The 20,096-nt window shown below is 47.3% G+C and overlaps 1 protein-coding gene across 3 annotated transcripts in view; it reads right to left on the bottom strand.

Annotated features, from left to right (window-relative positions):
- The window catches only part of VWF (von Willebrand factor), a 177,248-nt gene that overhangs the window by 122,370 nt on the left and 34,782 nt on the right, over positions 1-20,096 (bottom strand). For all 3 annotated transcript variants that reach the window (XM_064284716.1, XM_064284718.1, XM_064284717.1), the window contains exons 7-10: positions 8,535-8,751; positions 6,683-6,805; positions 5,703-5,814; positions 3,748-3,794 (exon numbers count right to left, since the gene is read on the bottom strand). In XM_064284716.1, the coding sequence (XP_064140786.1) occupies positions 3,748-3,794; positions 5,703-5,814; positions 6,683-6,805; positions 8,535-8,751 (499 nt within the window). The remainder of the gene's footprint in view (positions 1-3,747; positions 3,795-5,702; positions 5,815-6,682; positions 6,806-8,534; positions 8,752-20,096) is intronic.

Below are 20,096 nucleotides of genomic sequence, written 5' to 3'. Positions count from 1 at the left end.
CCCCTCCAACCAACCTAGGCAGGCCGACAAGCTTTCAATGCCACCAAGGTCCAGCTCTGTCTTACCCTCCTGCTCCACCTACCCCAGCCACACCCCTGCCTCACGCCACCCTCCCACTCCCTGCTCCTTTGGACGTGTGCCTGTGTCTCTATCCTTCTTGGGCTGTGCTTAACCAAACAGCTACCTCTGTGCTCTACAAGGATGGTAACAGCTGACACTTAATGGATGCTTACTGTGTGTCAAGTAACAACAGCCTCTCTTATTTGACAGATTAGGAAACTGAGGTTTCGAATGATTAAGCACCTTGCCAGAAGTCACACAGCTTGTAACTGGTAGAACTGGAATTCCTACTCAGACAGGCTGAGTCCAGACCTCATGGTCAGAACCTCCGTATTATGCCACGTTTATAGGCTCATAGGATTGGGGCTACAAATGAAAAGCCTTCCCAGCTCCAGAAAAGCACTTTCCATACTCTCCACTAGGAGTTTTAAGTTATTTAACAAGAGATTTATTCGTTTGAGCAATAGTCCCTATTAACACACTCTCTCCTTTCTCATTAACCCTAACCAGACACTTATAGTTCAATGGGAACTAAATTAGCAGAACTTCTCTGGGCAGTGCAGGTTACAGAGGAAGGGGAGAGAGGCTTAGGGTTACAGAAAGGGTAGCCTGCAGGCTATGAGGAAACCACAATTTTGCCTGGGACTTCCCTAATTCCTACCCAGTAAGTAGAGGTGTAGTAGTCCATGGGTGGTGCAAACAGTTAACAGAAAGATTGGCAGTTCAAATCTACCCAGAGACACCTCAGAAGAAAGACCTGGTAATCCACTTCCAAAAGATCATGGCCATTGAAAACCCTATGGAGCACAGTTCTACTCTGAAACACATGAGGTCACCATGAATCAAAATGGACTCAATGGCAACTGGTTGGTTGGTTAAATAGAGGTGTGCAGGGAGCAATGGAGGCTTAACAGAGCACATCACAGTAAGCTCTACCCTCTCCCTAAGTACACTGCCGCTCTCCTGGACTCTTCCTCCTCCCTCCCACTACCCATACACTACACTGTCTGTGCAGGGCAGCCTCTAAGACAGTCCTAATGGTCCCCACTTCCTGTATGCAAGTCCTCATGTAATTCCCTTCCCTTGAGTATGGACTGGACTTGTTCACTTGTGTCACCTCAAAAGTGAAGTTTTAAAAAGACTATGGCTTCTATTTTGGGTGCTCTCTCTCATCTCTCATCTTGGATCACCTGCCCTAGGGGAAGCCAAGTCATGTCATGGAGCCAAGACATGTCACGGAGGCAGGCCTGTGAAGAAGACCACATAGTGAGGGACCAAGAACTACCAACAGCCACACAAGTGAGCTTGGAAGTGGATCCCCATTCCAAGTCGAGCCTTCAGATAAGGCCGCAGCCTCCGCCAATAGCTTGACTGCAACTTTTTAAGAGATTTTGGTCCAGAGGCACCCCACTGAGGTACATCCAGATTGCTGCCACACAGAAACTGTGATATAATAAATATTTGTTAAGTTGCTAAGTTTTGTGGGGTAATTTGTTAAATAGTAATAGATAACAAATACACTTTCGTCTTGTTCCAGAGAATCAAAACCCAGTTCTGTATTTCTAGGAATCAAAATGTCAGCTCCTCCAGGGGCTGCAGAGAACTCTGGCCAGCTCCCTGCTTTACTAGAAAGGCCAAGCATATCCCCTTCCAGAACCTTCCTGTCCACTCTTCCCACTAGAAGTGCTACCTGCAATTATCACACTGGGGGCATCAGACAGCCCCAACAGCAGCTGAACCATGGCAAGGTGTAGAAATAGGCCCATGTGTCATGACAGAAATGGACTGGGAGGCAACAATCAACTACTCCAGAATTAAAGAAAGAGGGTCAGAGCCAAGGCTTTGAGAATGCAAAGCAAGAGGTTAGTAGTTTCACTGGAAAAATATCAAACCACTCAGTGGACCACAGAGTTAAAATTGATTACCTCCCATCAGGACATCAGAAGATACCTTGCGTTCTCAGTGAAGATGTCTTCTAGATTTTGAATAGAAGGCCAGGGATCATATTGTCTGTCCCAGACCAAGCAACCACCATGTACACAGTGGGCGTTCATATAGTTGTCGGATGAGTAGATACATGGATGGATAGGTGGGTGGATAGATGGATGGATAGATGGCCCTCCTTACTGTAACTGGTTGTTAAGAATCCCTAATCTTGTAGTCAATCTGACAAAACACAATAAACCTAGTTTCTAATTCCATCAACTGGGTACCATAGATCTTATACAATGAATGGTGATGTATTTAGATATTAGAAGTTTTTTTTTAAAGATTGATTACAGCAACCTCTTGTGTCTTTCAGAGGGTTCTTTAGGTCTTTCACGGGGTATGATTATGTTAAATCAAAGCATGTATTATCATTTACAAGGCCAATCTTTTGTCCTTCATGTTTCCTTCAAGGATTGCACATAAGATAAACTGGCTGATTGGTACATCCCTGGGATAGACTAACTGACTTAGCCCTATTGCCCACTTCCTATCTAGTTCCAGATTTTTCCCAGTGTAGGGGGCACAGGCAAAGGTCTCGAGTGACCCTAAAGCCTTTAATCCACAGACCCCAAATATGATCCCAGGCAGCCAAGTTTAACCCCTACCAAAGCCAATGTGGCCTCTTCAGACAGAGCGGGAGCCCTTCATCTAGGTGTTCGTCCTCCAGTTTTGTACTGCACTCTGCAAGCACGGGGACCCACAAAGTTCTATCTAAGCTGAAGCTGAGCTGGTCTTTAACTAAGGGCAGGGGGGCTGGGGGGCCTCTCCTGAGTTCATGAAGAGATGGCAAAGAACTTCCTGAAAAGGAATGGATCAAGAACTAGGAAAGAGGGAAAAAATAAGGGCAAAGGTAGGAGTAAAGCAGTTGTGAGTTTGGCAGCTGTGTGACTTTGGGTAAGTTATTTAACCTCTCTGGGTCTTTTTCCTCTTTCAAAAAGTGAGAATAAATAGTACCTGCCTCATAGGTTGTTGTGATGAGGTAATACACATAAAGTGCTTAGCACAGCGTTCAGCTTATAGTAAATACCATGTTAGTTACCATAAAGGGGAAAAATCATCAGAAGAACTAGGGTCACTCGGGAGTGAGGCAGAAGGGGACTTAGAATGAACAAGGTTTGCAGTAAATAGAACAGAGTTGGCACCAAACAGAGGGGAAAGTGAAGGGCAGAGATTGTAAGACAACTTTTCCTAAACACATTTCCCAGGGCAGGGACAGGGCTGGGAGAATCATTTGGTGACCTGGTTTTTGTAGCTCTTGGAATATGCCAAGGTGTTCATATCAGGCCTTCCAGAAAATTCCATTACAACTCACTTCGGGCCTAAAAACTTACCAGCCCCTTCTTTCCCTTAATTTTCCAAACAATTTGAGTCCCCTTTACTTTTTTTTTTTTTTTTTACTTAGTCAACCATGACCTTACAGGCCTTGCATCTCATTCAGCCTTAATCTTTGCACGAACAGGTGATGAGAAAAGAAGAAAACCTGAGCCTAAGTGCATTCTCCCCTTTCCTCTATCACAGAGCTCCCCTCCTCTGGCCCACAAGCAAGTTAGCACAGTTGCTGTCTGAAACCTGAGCTGTGGTCACGTGGTTGCACTGGGGCCTTCTTCCCCCTACCTAGATGTGTGGCCTCCCTGTCTAGTAAGGGAAGACACGCCTCTCCATTCAGAGAAGGGATGGAATGAGCAGAAAGTCGCCTACCTGGGCATTCTTCATTGCTGCAGATCCACAAGCTATTTCGGCAAATGCTGTTGAAGAGAAAGGCAAATATCATTGGTAGTGCTACAAACAGATTTTTTCCACTTGCCATCACATCGATTCCAACTCATGGCACAGAGTAAAACTGCTTCACAGGGTTGCCTTGGCTATAATCTTTATGGAAGCAGGTCACCAGGCCTGTCTTCTGCAGCACCACTGGGTGAGTCTGAACTGCCAACCTTTAGGTTAGTAGTCGAGTGCAAATCATGGGCACCACCTGAGAACCTGAACCTAGGGTACATGAAGGGATTTAGAACTCACAACAGATATCAGAGCACCCAAAGGAAGGATCTGGGAAAATAAAGGAGCTGATGCTAGGGTGCTCTTGATGAGGCTAAAGTTGTGCAGGACAGGGCTTTGGCTGCAAAAGAATCTTAGAGATATTGCCAACGGGAAGAAACCCTGACAGAGAAGCAGAAGAAGAAAAAATACCTAGAAGATACAACGTCCCTGAAAAATCTACCCAGGCACTAAGAAATCAAATTCTGCCCCCACGCTCAGCCAGTAGAAGAGAACAAGGGAGAGCTGTGGAAAGGGGAAATGCCCAGAATCATGTTGGGCAGCCGAACGAGACTCGTTGAAGGCTGATGGAGCGCTGAAGCCTGTCCAGCCCAGCAGGGAAAGATGGCAAAGGGAAGAGGCCTGAAGATGAACGAGAAGTTCTTTTCCAGGGTGCACAGAGGGCAGGCAAAGCTAGCCAGAGCAAACATCCCAGGGGGCTTCTTGAGAAGATGACTTGAGCTAAGCGGAGCCAGGGGCGCAGGCTCCTAGCCAATCAGCGTGTTTTCCTACTGGGCACTGCTGCTTTCTAAAAAAATTAAAAAGAATTGCCGTCAAGTCAATGCTGACTCACAGCAACCCCATGTGTGTCAGAATACAACTATGCTCCACAGAGTTTTCAATGTCTGATTTTTTGGAAATAGGTCGCTGGAACTTTCTTCCAAGGTGCCTTGGGGTGGACTTGAACCTCCACCATTTTATTTAGCAGCTGAGCACATTAACCGTTTGTACCACCAGGGGACTCCCTGTCATTGTTAGCTGCCGTTGAGTGGATCCCCAACTCAGGGCAACCTTATGTGCAATGTGATCAGACCATTGTGATCCATAGGGTTTTCACTGGATGATTTTTTGAAGTAGATCACCAGGCCTTTCTTCCTAGTCTGTCTTAGTCTGCAAGCTCTGCTAAACCTGCATCTTAGCAACACAGGAGCCTCCAGTGACAGATGCATAGTGGCTGTGACTGAAGAGAATTGGCTGGGAACCAAACCTGGGTCTCTCGAATGAAAGGCAAGAATTCTACCACTGAGCCACTAGTGCCCTCTAGGGACTCTCTATTGTTCTTGTTGTTGTTAGTGCCATAGCGTCAGTTCTAACTCATAGCAACCCCATGTGACAGAATAGAACTGCTGCATAAGGTTTTCTTGGCTGTAATCCTTATGGGATCAGAGCACCAGGTCTTCTCCCCTTGGAGCCACTGGGTGGGTTAGAACTACCAACCTTTCAGTTAGCAGTGAAGCCCTTAACCACTGCACCACCACCACCTATTAAAAGATCTCAAGGAGAGAAGGAAATGCATGCTGCTTGGCGACTTTTGTGTGGTCCCTGTTCAGGAGAGAAAATCATGTTTTACAGCATAGTTTTGGGGGAAAGCTAGAGCTGTGGTTTGCATGTAAATGGTCCTTCCCTTCTTGACTGTCCCCGTCCTCCAGGCAGATCTGTAATATAATCCTTGCTCTTCATCACTGACTTCAATGCTCTTTACCAACCCCACATCTCAGTCTATTCTCCCTCAGCCCAGGCCGGGCCCTGTCTCACCTGCAGCTGTCCCTGTTGCCCCAGCGTCCTCTCCCAAAGCCCCTGAGCTGCTCTCCCAGTCCACAATGTACAGTCCCAATTACCAGGTGTTGCAGTCTTGTGAGAGGGAGGATCCCGGAGGGTACTGCTTCCCAGAATGCACACAGGAACACTCAGCACTCTCCACACAGCGGCCTTCATCGAGGAGCTGCCCCTCTGAGTTCAAGGGCACCAAAGCAAAGGTCTTAACATTGTCATCATCATTACTCATCTCACAAGTATATAATCCCCACAGGCAGTCAGTTTAGGGTTTCTTCCAGGAAGCTCAAAGAAGTTCTGTGATGTTTACCTTTCACTTTAATCAATATAAGGGAGAGGGATTATTCATGTCCATTCTACAGATAAAGAAATTCAGAAGAGTTTTGTTCAAGGTCATCCAGTAGATAAGTCATGAGTCTAGGCTTAGGGTTTCTTCTAGGACACTTAACGAACTTTCACACTAATGCAGTGTGGGGAAGTGGGATAGGATTAGAAATCTCCATTCTTCAGATGAAGAAACAGGAAAGAGAGTTTTGTTCAGTGCCATTCAGTATGGAGTCCTGAGTCCAAACACACAGGACTCAGTCTCAGTAATTAAACAGGGTTTTTCACCAAAGTTCACAAAGTCTCTCTTGAGAAAGACTTTCTAGTGCACAGCTCTTTTTCAGCTGAGTTCACATGGAAAACTCAGGAAACATTTTTAAATCTCTCTCCCAGACTGGTTCCCCGCCACCTAGCTGGCAAAACAAAACCGCAGCTCAGATTGGGCCACATGCTGCCTAACAAAGTCACCGTTGGAGCCCAGACCATCCTTCTAGTTCCCTTGACAGAAGTGTTTTCATGGATCCAATACAACAGGAAGACATAAATTAAAACAAATACCAGCTCAATCCCGATCACTGTGCACAAAGACTTTTAAAAAAATAAATAGAAGGCCTTTGATTTCAGCAGTGGGGAACAAACACAAGTGGCCTCCATCTCGCCTCCCAAAGCCAAGGGCACTAGCAAGGTCTCAGGTTTGTAAATAAAGTGGTAAGTTAATTACCAGGGCAGCTGCAGCCATCCACGCATTGCTCTTGACACACTTCATTGATGTGCAGGCTCTGGCAGGTTCTAGTGCAAGGGGACACACACTGCTTATACTCCATGCCAGCCGGGCACACTGGTTCTAAAACAGAAAACCAAAGTCATTTCCCCCAGAGCGATTCCCCCCAAGTGCAGCATCCTATAAGCCACGCCATATTCGGAGCCTCCTTGCCCACTTTGGCTGCTATAAAGGCCATCTCCACCCCAATGGCCAGCACGCCCCTTTGAGGTCTCCCCTCTGCCCAATCACCCCTAATCTGAAGGAACACCTTCCCTATCATGAGGTCCTTACTATGACTCATCAGGGTCACCGAGGATCACCCCCTACCTCCTTGGTCATCTGTCTCCCACGAACAATGTGGCATTGCTTTGCTCCTTTATGCTCTGCCCCTTTCACCTAAAACACTTTCAGGGTGAGACCAAACCTTTTTACACTGAAAAAAAAAAAAAGGCTTCCTGGGACCAAGCAATCTTCCATCACATCCCCCCTCTAAGGCTTCCTCTTCCCCATGAACTCGATCCTAATTCAATGCCCTCCCTAGCAGGGGCAAACCCTGTTCACACCCACTTTCTCTGCATTTGCTCTATATTTATTTTCACTTTGCTGCGGGACTACATTCAGGGTCCTATCATCTAAGTGTCTCACTATCCTCCCCCCACTGGACCCAGCTCTTCTGGGCCAAGGATTGAGTCTCCTCCTTTCTCTCTACCTCATGGCTAACTGATGTTCTGGCATACTGAAAGATCGGGCCATACCAAAGCTCTTTTCTGGGCTTCATGACACCAAACAATTGACCAAAGCACCTTCTCCTCCAAGATACATCAAGTATTTCCCCCACTCAGCCTTCAAAGACCAAAAAATCTGCCAATCCACAAAGTTTTTCCTTGGAGAGGGGAAACCAGCTGCTAATAGCCACCTTTCTCACACCCCCAGAGCAAAGAACAAAAGCTTTCACTTCTAAGCTGTTTGCTGAAAACTGAAAAACATGTGTGTAGTAGAAATATTTTGCCCGCTCCTCTGACTCCATCAGTCTGCGTTTTATCTGTGTAATTATTCCAAACTGGTTGCCCATCTGCATGGCTTTTGATCAGTGAAAGGTCTTAGGTGAGAGGAGGTTTCTTGCAAGGTGACCAGAGGAGGCCCTACTTAATCACAATACTTTGGGGATGGTGACAATGATTAGGGATCCAACAAGATAAGAAGATCAAAATCACGGGGAGCCGTGAGGTGAGGTGGAAAGAATGTGTTCAGCCTGGAGGAGAGAAGGTTGATCTAATAAAACGGAAGAACTTAATAAAAGCCTTCCAGCAGCTGAAGGATCATCATGGGGACACTCGGGCCAACTCCCTGTGCCTTGTCAATTCAGACAAGCAGAGGATGAAGACATCAGTTGAAATGGCAACTGCTGAGATTTTGGTCAGAAGCAGAGAACACTTTGCAAGTCAGGGAATGGATTTCCTGCCGGAAGGTGTGGAGCACATGTGAGAGGTGACGAGAAAACGGAGGTAGGAGAAAGGACACAGGAAGGCCTCTCAAACTTGGCCGCAGCCTTTTGGGGAGGGGCCGCCCTCTGCAGACCAGCACGGACTCCATCAGGGGACAGAGGGCAGGAGCCTTTCAGGAACGGGGTCCAGGAACATGGTGGCTTTGCAGGCACGGACTAAGGCGGGTGTGGTAAAGATAAATAAGCCTGACACAGCCTTTCAGCCTCCGGAGTGACAGCAGCCCAGGACGCACAGCACTCATCACCACCAGAGCGCCCTTCGCAGCCAGGAAGCAGCCCAGAAGTGGCGGCGGGCAGCTGACTTACGGCAGGTGGTGTGGTCAGTCCAGCCGTCCAGCCTGACGCCCTGGTGCGCGCAGGCGCGGGTGTACTCCAGGAGCACAGAGCAAGGGCAGCCCTGGCCCTGCGCGCAGCTGCACAGCGTGCTCTCACACAGGGCCATGAAAGGCTCAGGATCCACCGAGGGGTGGCAGCGGGCAAACGCCGAGGCACTCGTCAGAAGCTGGCACTGCTCCCACAGGCCCTGCGGAACAAGATGGCATCCTCAGCAGGGCCGTGCCATGTGGCCCCAGCTGATGATGTGTCCAGTGAGTGCCTTCCTAAGCTTAGACAGCTGGGAGTGACTTAACTTTGCTGGGCTTACCAAGCAAGCTCCCTCAGGACAGAGCCTGGCTTTTTTATTCACCACTGTCCTCCCTGCACCTGGCACAGTGCCTGGCACCCAGTAAGTGCTTTATAAACACTTGTTAATCAACCCATCAATCAAAGGAAAGATATTGGCGTCATGCTATGTGAAGTGGACAAAGACTAAGGTTACATCCTGGACTGAGCGCTAGAGATGCAGAGTCTCAGGCCCTTGAACTGCTATGGCAGGACAGTGCCCTATGAAAGGAAAGGAGAGAATAGCAAAAAGAGTACTAGACTTGGCCTTAGCCAAGTGATCTGGTTTCAGAGTCCAGTAACGCTGTTCACCATCAGTTTTGCATTGACATAGTCCCCTCCCCTTCCTAACCTTGATCTTCTTACTGTAAATGAGAGGGTGAGACAAGGGTTTTATAGAGATTCCCAGGCTTTACCCCCAGAGATTTAAATTCAGTAAGTTGGGGGTATAGGTTCAGCAATACGATTTTTCAGGCATTCCCCAGGTGATTCCAACGATCACTCAGTTCCTGTTAGCAAAAACATGCTAAGATTCTGCAAAATGTCCCAGAGATACTCTGCAAGGCAACAGCTATTCTTAGGTTTTATCACTTTGTTGACACGCTCAACTTAATAACATAAGGCAGGTTTGCAATTTTTGTCATTTATTACGCCTGCTAACTCTTCAGTATAAACATCCTTGTATGTTTTATTTATAAACATCTCTACATTCTGGGTTTTAATGATACTCAGTGCACTTTTTTTTTCCCACAATTTAACATCTCTGAAGTTGGGGTGCATCTTATAATTGATAGCATCATAATGTTTTAAATTTTTTTGTTGTTGAGAATATACACAGCAGGACATATACCAATTGAGCAATTTTTACATGTACAATTCAGTGACATTGACTACATTCTTCAAGTTGTGCAACTATTCCCACCCTCCTTTTCCAAGTTGTTCCTCCCCCATTAGCATAAACTCACTGCCCCCGAAGTTTCCTGATAGCATCATAATTTAATTGACAGCTTTTTCTTTGTTAGTGGAACAGAGACTAATGATATGTCTTAGAATCAACGATGTCTTAGATTTGACACAATACAGTATTATCGATAGAAATGATGGGGAGGGGAGCTGCACAATTTCTTTCATACAAATGCATGCTCCCCTGGAACCCAGCAATTAGTTAAAAGACGTAACCTGCAACTAAAAGGAAAGAAGTACCAGAGTAAGTCCTAAAGGGTAAGCCAGAACAAATCAGTGTTCCCAAAGGAAGAATAAAAAGAGGAAAGAAATTAACAGCTTTGAGAAAAGAGAAATCCACTCTTCTCCAACTGTACAAAGAGTCTGTAGAGCGAGTCCACGTAAATTGAGAACCAGGCCCATGGGCTGCCTGTTTGGTGGCACCGTGGAAAGCATGGAGAAATAGAAATCTCACCATCCATAAGAACCACCCAGCAGCACTACAGAGCCCTGTCCTAGCCACAGTGCCACTATGCAGGGGCCTTGAATCTACATCAGAACCAGGCAAGCAGGGCTCCCAGTTTGCAGTAAACCCTGGGGCACCCAGCAGGGAGCCCAGGGCTGTGGCCCAGGCAGACTGGACGTGGCTGGTTCCCTCCTCACCTGAGAAAAGCAGCAGCAGGCAAGGGCTGCCGAGCTGCAAAACTGCAGCAGGCCAACTTGTGGGTGAGGGTGATCAGCAGCTCTTCCCCTTGGGAGCCATTGCTAACCCCAGCACTTCCTCTATGACCTGCCCTCTGAGTTACCTCTGGTCAGGCTGGAGACTCTCTGTACCCACGGAGGATTCCTGGTTGGGAAAAACATAGGCTTAAAGCCCAGCTCGTCTACTTCCTGGTGGTGGGGACTGAGGGAAATCCCCTCACCTCTCTGGGCAAGGACGCCCTTGTGTTAAATGAGAACAATAATGATATTCACACTGTCTCATGCAGTTGCCTGGCACATAGTAGGCAATCAGTAAATGAAGACTACTGTTACCAGCTCTGTGACCACTTGGGTCTCACGTGATTTCATTTATCCTTCCACTTGCACCCTGAGCATTTTGAACAAGGGGAAATGGAGTTTCCTGAAGGCAATGACCAGGAACGGTGACAGAAGTAGGCAGGCTCACCTTGGCATTGTTCTAATTCTAACAGCCCTGGAGTCAAGGTCAGTGTCTTCCACCTGCTGACTGTGTGACCTTGGGTTGTTTACTTAACCCTCCCTCCTCAGCAAAATGAGGGTGAAGATAATAGTCCTAACTGATAAGATTGTAATGAAGATGGAAAGAAATATTTCATGTGAAAGTTTTAGCCCAATGAATAATGACCCCATATTTTCATCATCACCATTGGTATCCCGGACACCAGAGAGATCCCTTCCACCTTCTCTCCTGCCATTAGCCTTATCCTCCAGAATGGCAAGCAGATCACCAGCAGGACAGAAGGACACCTTTGTCTTTTTCACCTGTCTCCATCTCCCTTGGCTGTATAGGAATGAACGGTTGCCATGGGAGCATTAGCTTTTCTCTCAAATCTTGTGTTCTTCGTGGTGTGCAGAGGGGCTGCGTTAGTTGAACTTTTATCTGGAAGGTGCACACTCCTCCAGAACAAAGTGGGTTTCTTTCTAGTACAGATGAGGGGAATCTCTCTTCCTTGTGATAAGTCTGAGAGCCTCCATTCTCACGGGAATTTGTGGCTAAGAGAGGGAGGCTGAGGCCTGTGGCTATTCCTTTCTGTTCTGCCACACCCCCTGCCTCGTGAGAAATGCCACTCGGGAAGTGAGGTCACTGAACCCTCAGAGGTCAGCTGAGGGTGTCTCAGAGAGAGGGCCAGATGCCCAGGCTCTTGCCTGCCTGTTTCCCCACCCACAACTTGGAATTAAAGAAAAACTCAAAAAGGCAACTCCGTGGGTGTTTCTAGTAATCTCTACCATCCCCTGGGCTGTAGGCAGGGATTTGGAGTAGTCCCACACCCCAGGGCAACTCCCGTAGGGAAAGGGATCAGGAGCTTGGCAGATCTTACCCCGCAGAATCAACCAGACGAAAGAAGGGACCCCAGGAATCCAGGCAACCCCACCCCTTTCAGAGAGCTGGTGGGCAGAGCCAGCATGGCCCATCTCTAGCTGGCCCCAGTCAGTCTCCCTCCCCCCCACCCCCACCCACGCAAAGGAAAATGGGAACAGTACTCCTGCACATTTCCTCGGAGGTCCCTTGAGGTATTAAATGGTTTACAGAAAGCCTAAGCCAGAAGGGTGCGTTCTGATTATTTGCCTGCAGGATAGGAGTAGATTTCTGCAAAAACAGCCGGTTCCCTCTTAGTACAATTCTTTGGCCTCCCACATGTACCTGAAATCTGACAAAGTTCCTTTCTCATCAGAAACAGAAGGAAAAGTCCGTCATCACACCTTGTCTTCCAGTCTTCCCCTGGTCAGCCTGGCCTGTACTCCGTCTCCTAGAGTTACCACAGTTTGACAGCCGAGCAGGACTTCCAGACATCAACCCCCACCCCTTTCCCCAGCACCTGTAGTAGATCTGCCGTCACCCAGCAGTCCCACCACTGTGATTCATCTCTCTTACTGTCTCACAGTTCTGCCCAGGTATCCCTGCCAGGCCAGGTCCTGAGATAGAACATCGCCACCAAGTCTAAGATGGCGTCTGTATCTTGTGCTCTCAGACTTATGATAGAGACATTGGCAGGTAGGCAGTGACCAAAGCATTCACTCAACAAGCATTTGCTGAGTGGCTTCCAGGTCCCAGCAGTGTATGCAAATGAATTTAAAATGTAAAGCTCTGTCCCCGCCCTGCTTATAAGGCAGTGTCTAAGCTCATTAGGAAGACAAAGAGGCCAGGCCCTTCCTGATCTGACCACCACCGACCTCTCTAGTCCCATCTGTCCTGATCCCCATCTCATATTTACTGATGGTTCCCAGAACATATCCTCACATTTCGTTCAATAAACAGTTACTGCACGCCTACTCTGTGCCAGGCACAAGGAATGCAATAGAAAGCAAACAGGCTTGATCTTGATCCTCATAAAGCCTATCCCTCTTCCCCTCCCATCTGCCCTCCAGTATGTCCTCTCCTTCTGCCCGGCTAACTCCTGCTCCACACCTAGGCTCAGGAACCACTTCTCGGACCAGGTCCCCTTCTCGTGCTCCACTGGATTAGATGCTTCCACAGCTCCCTGAGCATGTCCACTTTTGTACTAAAATTATCCATTTCTGTAGCTGTCTCCCCCATTTCCCTGCAAGCTTTTCAAAGACAGGAGCTATATTCCCAGGGCGGGCAAAGCAGGCAGTAAGAAAATACTGAATCAAACCTAATAGTAAAGAGCACAACAGTGAGTAAGTCATACTCCTCAATTCTTAAGGAGCTTTCCCTCTACCTGGACCAGGTGTTCCGCAGGGAAAGTTTACATAACAATCTGAAGACATGGTCCCAGTTTAGGGGAGTCTTCCCAATGGCGTGGCCAATCAGCGGGAAGAAACCTACAACCGACATGCCAGGGAAGACTTCCTAAGAAGGAGGGAGGGAGGAAGGCCGTGGGAGGCAGCGCCAACAGCATAACTTCAAGCAAGAGGAGAAACAGGAGTTTCCACTGAGCTAAACCCCAAGACTCCAGCCAGTGTTTCCCACAGACATCCCAGGAAAGACCCGCTGGCCTCTGGGACATTGTTCTAATAAGCTAGTGGCCCAAGCTTCTCTTAACGGATCATTATGGGCCCTGTCGTACTAAGAACCTAACCATAGTTTCCTTGAATAAGTTTATATTTTCTGCCTATACCACATCTTCCAACCCTTTAGTTTGTTACTCCCTGTGTGAGGTACTCATAGATGTCTTTCTCTAATTCATCCCAGTTCACTCCATCTACACAGCATTTTAGGATTTGATAAACAGGATTTTGTTCACTTCATCCCAGCCATGCATGATTTAGGAATGTCTCCCATGCACCCTCTTCTCCTGCGGGAGCGGGCACAGTTACACGTCGGTGTGTTAGGGTGCACACGCCAGCAGGAGACAAGCTTCTGGATACCCAAGTCGATCATCATCGGCTCCTCACCTCTTACTCAGTCATGAGAGGACATAGACTAAGAGAGGTTCCAGGCTGCCAGACACTCCACAAACCCTCTGCCCATCTCCCTACTTTAAGGAAAGACTGACTCAAACCCCCTTCCCAGCCCTTCGCAGTTGACTATACTCTCCCCTAAGCCAAAAACAAACCAGTTACTGTCAAGCCAACTCAGACTCATGGTGACCCCAGGTCTGTCACCGTAGAACTGTGCTCCATAGGGGTTTCGGTGACTGATTTTTCACAAAGTAGATAGCTAGGCCTTTCTTTCGAGGTGCCTCTGGGTAGATTTAAACCTCCAACCTTTCCGTTGGGAGCCCACTCTCCCCTAGCTCACCAAAATAAAGTTCTGTTTTCAGAGATCACTTTGTCTCCCACTACCACAAACCAGCCTCTCAGGGACCTGCAGACACCTTCAAAGAACATAAATCTCCTCAGAGAAAGGCTGGCTAAATATAGCCTTTCAGATTTGGAAATCTTGTATTTACAAGGTCAGTGGTTCAAGGACGCCTTATAGACCCCTGAGATCCTTTCAGGGATATGTGAGGTCAAAACTATTTTAATAATACAGTGAAAACTGTGACAGCCAGAACTTGACAGGAACTGCCTTTTCCAGGTCTCCAAAGTTTTCTGTCTTTGACAGGGTGCAGACTTGCCACTTTTCTATCATTTGTTTTAGTGGAAAATATTTGAATTTTCCTTCTCTGACAGGTTTCTGTCTGACACAGTTTCCAGCTATTGTAGGTTTTACTGCACTACTAGGAGTCCTGATGGTGCAGTGGTTAAGAGCTCAGCTGCTAACCAAAAGGTCAGCAGTTCAAATCCACCAGCTGCTCCTTGGAAACTGTATAGGGCAGTTCTACTGTATCCTATAGGGTCTCTATGAGTCAGAATCGACTCGATGGGGACAGGTATATAATGGTATACTGTACTAAGAAGACATTATTTGCTGGTTTTGCTTTCATTCTCTCACAGTTCCGGAGGCTATATGACGTGTGGTATCGCAGCAATTGACTGCAGAGTAGATACGAGATTCCAGCTGTCTTCTATTAAGCCAGACATTAAAGAGACTTGCAAAACCATAAAACAGTGCCACTTTTCTCAATAATTTTCTTGTTTGGAATACATAGTTATTTTTTAATATGAAAATATATTATTTATCTTAACATATATTGAATTTATTATTTTTTAATGAATAAATAAATGTGTTTTAAATTTCTCAGTTTTAATATCTGATATGGTCAATATGGAAGATTATAATTCACATAAACAAAATCTCTTTGGGGTCCTCAGTAATTATTAAGAGCATAAAGGGGCCCTGAGACTACACAGTTTGAGAACCACTGTACTAATGAAGGAGTGACTGAGCAGAGGCTGATTCCATTCCACAGCCCAGCCGCCTGTCACCAAACCACAAATTACATGGCTTTCTACCCCTAGATGCACCCTGCCCCTCCATACCTTGCTTCCTAAAGGTCAGATTGGAAGACAGTGTAGCACAGTGGATATAGCACAGGTTTTAGAAGCATGGCTGAGTTAGAGTCCCAGCCCTATCACTTACAAACTGCGTAACCTTGGGAAAATTATCTCGCCTCTCTGCACCTCAGCTTCCTCACCTGTAAAAGAGACTGAAAGTTGTCCCACGGTACCTAGTCTTTCTTAGTCACGTTGGTGGTGGTGTTAACTGCATCTAGTCAGCCCCCAATTCATGGCAACCCCATGCACAATGGAATGAAACACTGCCTGGTCGTCTGCCATCCCATTACTGGTTGCAGACCGGACCATTGTGATCCACAGAGTTTTCATTAGCTGATTTTCAAAATTAGAACCCTCAATTTTCATCCAGGCCCAGAGTCACTTGGAATAATGATTCCATCTCTCAGTCTACCTTGCAGCCAGCTGTAGTCATATGACTAAGCTTTGCCCAGTAGGATACAAGCAGAAGTGTTATGAGCAGCTCCCAGAAAGTGTCTTCCAAAGGAAGGTGTGTTTCCCCCTTAGTCCCTCTCCACCTGTGGTTGCGATGACTAAAGCTTGAGAGGCCGTCTTGTACCATGAGGTAGAAGCCTCATACTGAGGACAAGACCGAAGGACCCTGGATCCCTGACACCATGGATCCTGTGCTGGCCCTGGACATTGTACCCCTGAGCTTCTTCACATGACAGAGAAATGAACCTCTATATTGTTTAAGCCATTCTTACTTTAGGTTTCCTGTCACTCACAGCTGAACCTGCTCATAACACAGATAGCAATACTTAACCTTAGACGGTTGCTGCAAAATAAAATTAGATTACAGCAAGAATGCGATCAATTGTTTATAGCTATTATCTTTTGCCTGCTGTCAATACTAAACAAACAGCCAGGAGAAGACTTCGCCTCAGCACTCTGCTAAACTTATCTGGCAGGGACACAAAATGGGGGTCAGCTAATTTGCACACTTCCAGCATCTCCCTGGCTCCAATGCCCGGCGTCAGCTCCTCTGTCTTTCTTCAACTCCTGTCTGTGGTGCCAGAAGCTGGTGAGAGAGCTCCAGCCCAGCTCCATCAATCCATGACCTCACCCTGCCAAGGCGGGTGTGCAGACCCAATCGTGGCCTATCTTAATCACATTTTCAGTTCATTAAAGAAGACCAGGCCTCTTCCCCAGAGATGAAGGCTGGTTCAAGGGAGGGGAAGAGAAAACAAGCACATCTCCCCAGTGGCAACAGGGGGAGGAGAGAAAGCAGTAGCAAGAGATCTGAAACTTAGCTATTGTGTTTGTCCCCAACCAGCTGATGCAGAAGGGAGGGAGGCATTCCTCAGACTGAAATGAACAAAGAAAAGGAGAGTCTAGTATATACAGTGCAAGATTGTTCAGCCAGGCCCTGCCCTTTCCAGCTCTGGGGTGGGTGCCCTGTGGCCTAGAGGAGGAGTGGAGGCACCAGGAGCCTGAACTGGACCAAAGTAGTGGGTTCAAGAATTCAGCCCACGACAGTGGGTAGTTTTTCACTGGTCAGCCACCAAGGACGGATGGGGGAGGGTTGCCGATCCTATTAATAACTTCTGACTGGCCTGGGATTCCCACCCACATTCCAAGATCTGGCCGGCAAAGCTCCCAGGAAGATGATTGATAGATTTCCATCAAAGCCGTGGTTTTTATGGAGTGGACGTTCCTCTCTCTGAGATAGTTGGAGTACAGCCCTGCTGAGAAGCATGGTAACTGGGTATGTCACAAAAGTCCAGAGCCAGGGAGAGATGGCCAAGAAGCCCTCCAAGGGACTCTCCCTACCCTCTGCCCCAGTGCTCCTGGGAGTCATCTGAGCAATTCTCAGGGATCAGGGGCAGAGGTCGCTGTCTGGAAGGACAAGAGCCACCATGCCCTGGTTCTTGGTTTGGGGTCTGCCCAATCTCTGGGGTTGGGAAATACCCAAGTCTGAACCACTCCACCCATCCCTCTCCCAGCAAGGAAAGACCCTCTGTGATAAGAGCTGAGGCCTCTGAGCTCCCAGATCATTTACTATTGTCGAATCGCTCTTCTGGCAATTTCTCATTTACTGACCCAGGCAGCATTTGTGTTGGTACTTTTATGTTTATTTAACTTCTCATATATGTCTGTCCCTTGAAGTAGATTGCAAGTCTACTTGGTATATTTTTAGTATTGCCCCAACCACACAAAACACCTCAATAAATATATACTGACGGGTGCCATCAGATACTGACTGGCTCATTCTGGTCCTCACCCGGAGAAAAGAGGGGGAAGGAAGCCACCTAAGAGATAACGCATTAAAGGATCTTAAGGTTGTTAAGTATGAAAACCTAGGCCCTACCCAACCTTCCTTGAGGGTTATCAAATAAGTTCCCCAAAAGGCCAAGTTCTGTTTAACTCGAGGGAAATCTTGGAAAGCCAGTGGCAGCTCCTAATCCCTGCCATAAGGCTAGAATGCAAAGAAGCAGTGGTCAGGGGCACCACTGCTCACCACAACCACATCAGCTCACGGCCCCTCATTCTGCTCTGCAGTCAGGGGAATGAATTGGCTCTAAAAGGGAAAAGGATGCTTATTGTTGGTGTCGGGTGTTGGAGTCCCTGGGTGATGCAAACATTGGGCAGCTAACTGAAAGGTTGGAAGTTCAATTCCACCCAGAGCTGCCTTAGAAGAAAGGCCTGGCAATCTACTTTCAAAAAATCAGCCATTGAAAACCCTATGGAGCAGAGTTCTATTCTGACACAGGTGAGGTCAACAGGAGTCGGAGGCGACTTGACGGCAACTGTCAGGTCAGAGGTTCGTAGAGCTCTGCTTACCTTGGAGAGGGAAGGTTGCAATACAGAGCAGAAAAGTAACTTACATGCGGACACACAGAGAATCAAGCAAAGCCAGGGGCTGCACCCTGGTCTCTTGGACCTTGGTAAAGCCTTAGCCTGCATATGACTTGGTCCCTTTATGAAAGCAGCACTCACCCTGCAAAAGGGAAAAAGGTGTGTGTGTGTGTGTGTGTGTGTGTGTGTGTGTGTACGTACTTGTGTTCAAACCCCACTTCTGAGCTAAGTATCACTTGAGCATCCTTTCTGTAAAACCAAGTTACAGCAAACTCCTTAGGGGATCCTGGGTGACAAGGGTCTTTCCTTGAGATTTACTGACTTTCCCTGGGCCAGGCTCTTCCACCACAGTTGGTCTCTGTCTGAATCACAATTATTCTTCCAAGCAAATAACTGTAACAAAATTCTCCCCAATCACCAAGATAAGCCTAAACTCATTGCCATCAAGTCAATTCCAACTCATAAGCCTATTCCCAGCCAAATCACCCAATTATGTGAATGGAAGAGGCAGAACAAGGAAGCAGGGATGCCAGGAGTGGACCTGGCTGGTTGGTCTCCCGGCTCTGCCAGGATGTTTAGTCAGGTCCTCTGTGTTTACATTATCTTCCTCTGTGCCCTGGAGCGCTCATTTTAGCACAACTGTGACAGAAATGGTAGAAATAGCACAGTACGTCCTTTGCAAATATTGCTTGGGCAATCCTTAATCCTTAATGAGGACGTGAAGAGTGAATTGCCCTGTCCCCAGCAGAATGGGTATTTTACGAGCCTCTTTGGGCCATTGAGGAGACACGTTATGGTTATTTAAAGTAAACACGAGTGTTTATAAATGTTAGCTTGTGAGGGACAGGTGATTTCCTGGGAGGATGAGGAAGTGCAGGTAAACAGCGTGCTGTTTCAGACGAGGGGGAGAGGGTTCTCCATGACAAGGGAAAGGGGAGAAAATACAAAGACACGACAACAAAAGAAAAGAAAGAACAAGGATTGTACTGAGCAAATAAACCCCAATTTTGGCGGCCAGTAGAGAACAGGAAGTGTGGGGCTGTTAGATGACAGGTGGGGACACAGTTGGGCTTGAACTTCTGAATAAGACCTGGAGAAATCAGACTGAAAAGACATTCCTTCTCCAGTATTCAGGGAAGCTGAGGGATAATGCCCTAAATAGTTGAAATAGTGATAAAAAGAAAGGAGAGACTTAATAGGGAGATTAAAAAGGGCTGCATAGGGCTGTACTCCACAAGATGGCTAGAAAGATCCCACTAAGGATGTCTTCAAGACATGACCCTTAAGCTGGGCCTAGGTTACAGCATAACTTGTCTACCAGGGTACAGTTTGTGGATAGCATTGGTACAGTTGCCTGGGGGTTGAACTAGATATCTCCTAGAATCTGAGTTTCTATGAGTCTAAGATTTCTAACATTTATGAAAACAAATTTCTTAGGCACCAGTCACCTGCCTGAAGTTGATGCTCCTGACAGATGATTCCCCCAGGAAGCAGAGCAGTAACTGGTGCACTCAGTTTTCTCAACAAAGGCTAGTAGTCTTGAGGACCAACTCTGAGGAGGTACATTGGAGAGAACCTTGGGAGCCAGAGGCAAAGAAAGTATCCTTATACTCAGATTGCAGCAGCAAAAGCAGAGGACAGTCTTCCCACTCTGGCGAAGGTGATCTGGGGAATGGGGGATGATTGCAGCAACTACACCTCCAGTGGAGGGGGCAGTGACGGTTCAGTGGTACAGTTCTCACCTTCTATGCAGGAGACCCAGGTTCGATTCCAGGCCAATGCGCCTCATGTGCAGCCACCACTGGACCATCTGTCACTGGAGACTTGCATATTGTTGTGATGCTGAACAGGTTTCAGCAGAGTTTC

The sequence above is a fragment of the Loxodonta africana genome, chromosome 4, assembly GCF_030014295.1.
Source record: "Loxodonta africana isolate mLoxAfr1 chromosome 4, mLoxAfr1.hap2, whole genome shotgun sequence".
Lineage (NCBI taxonomy): Eukaryota > Metazoa > Chordata > Mammalia > Proboscidea > Elephantidae > Loxodonta > Loxodonta africana.
This window is presented reverse-complemented; position numbering and strand designations above follow the sequence as displayed.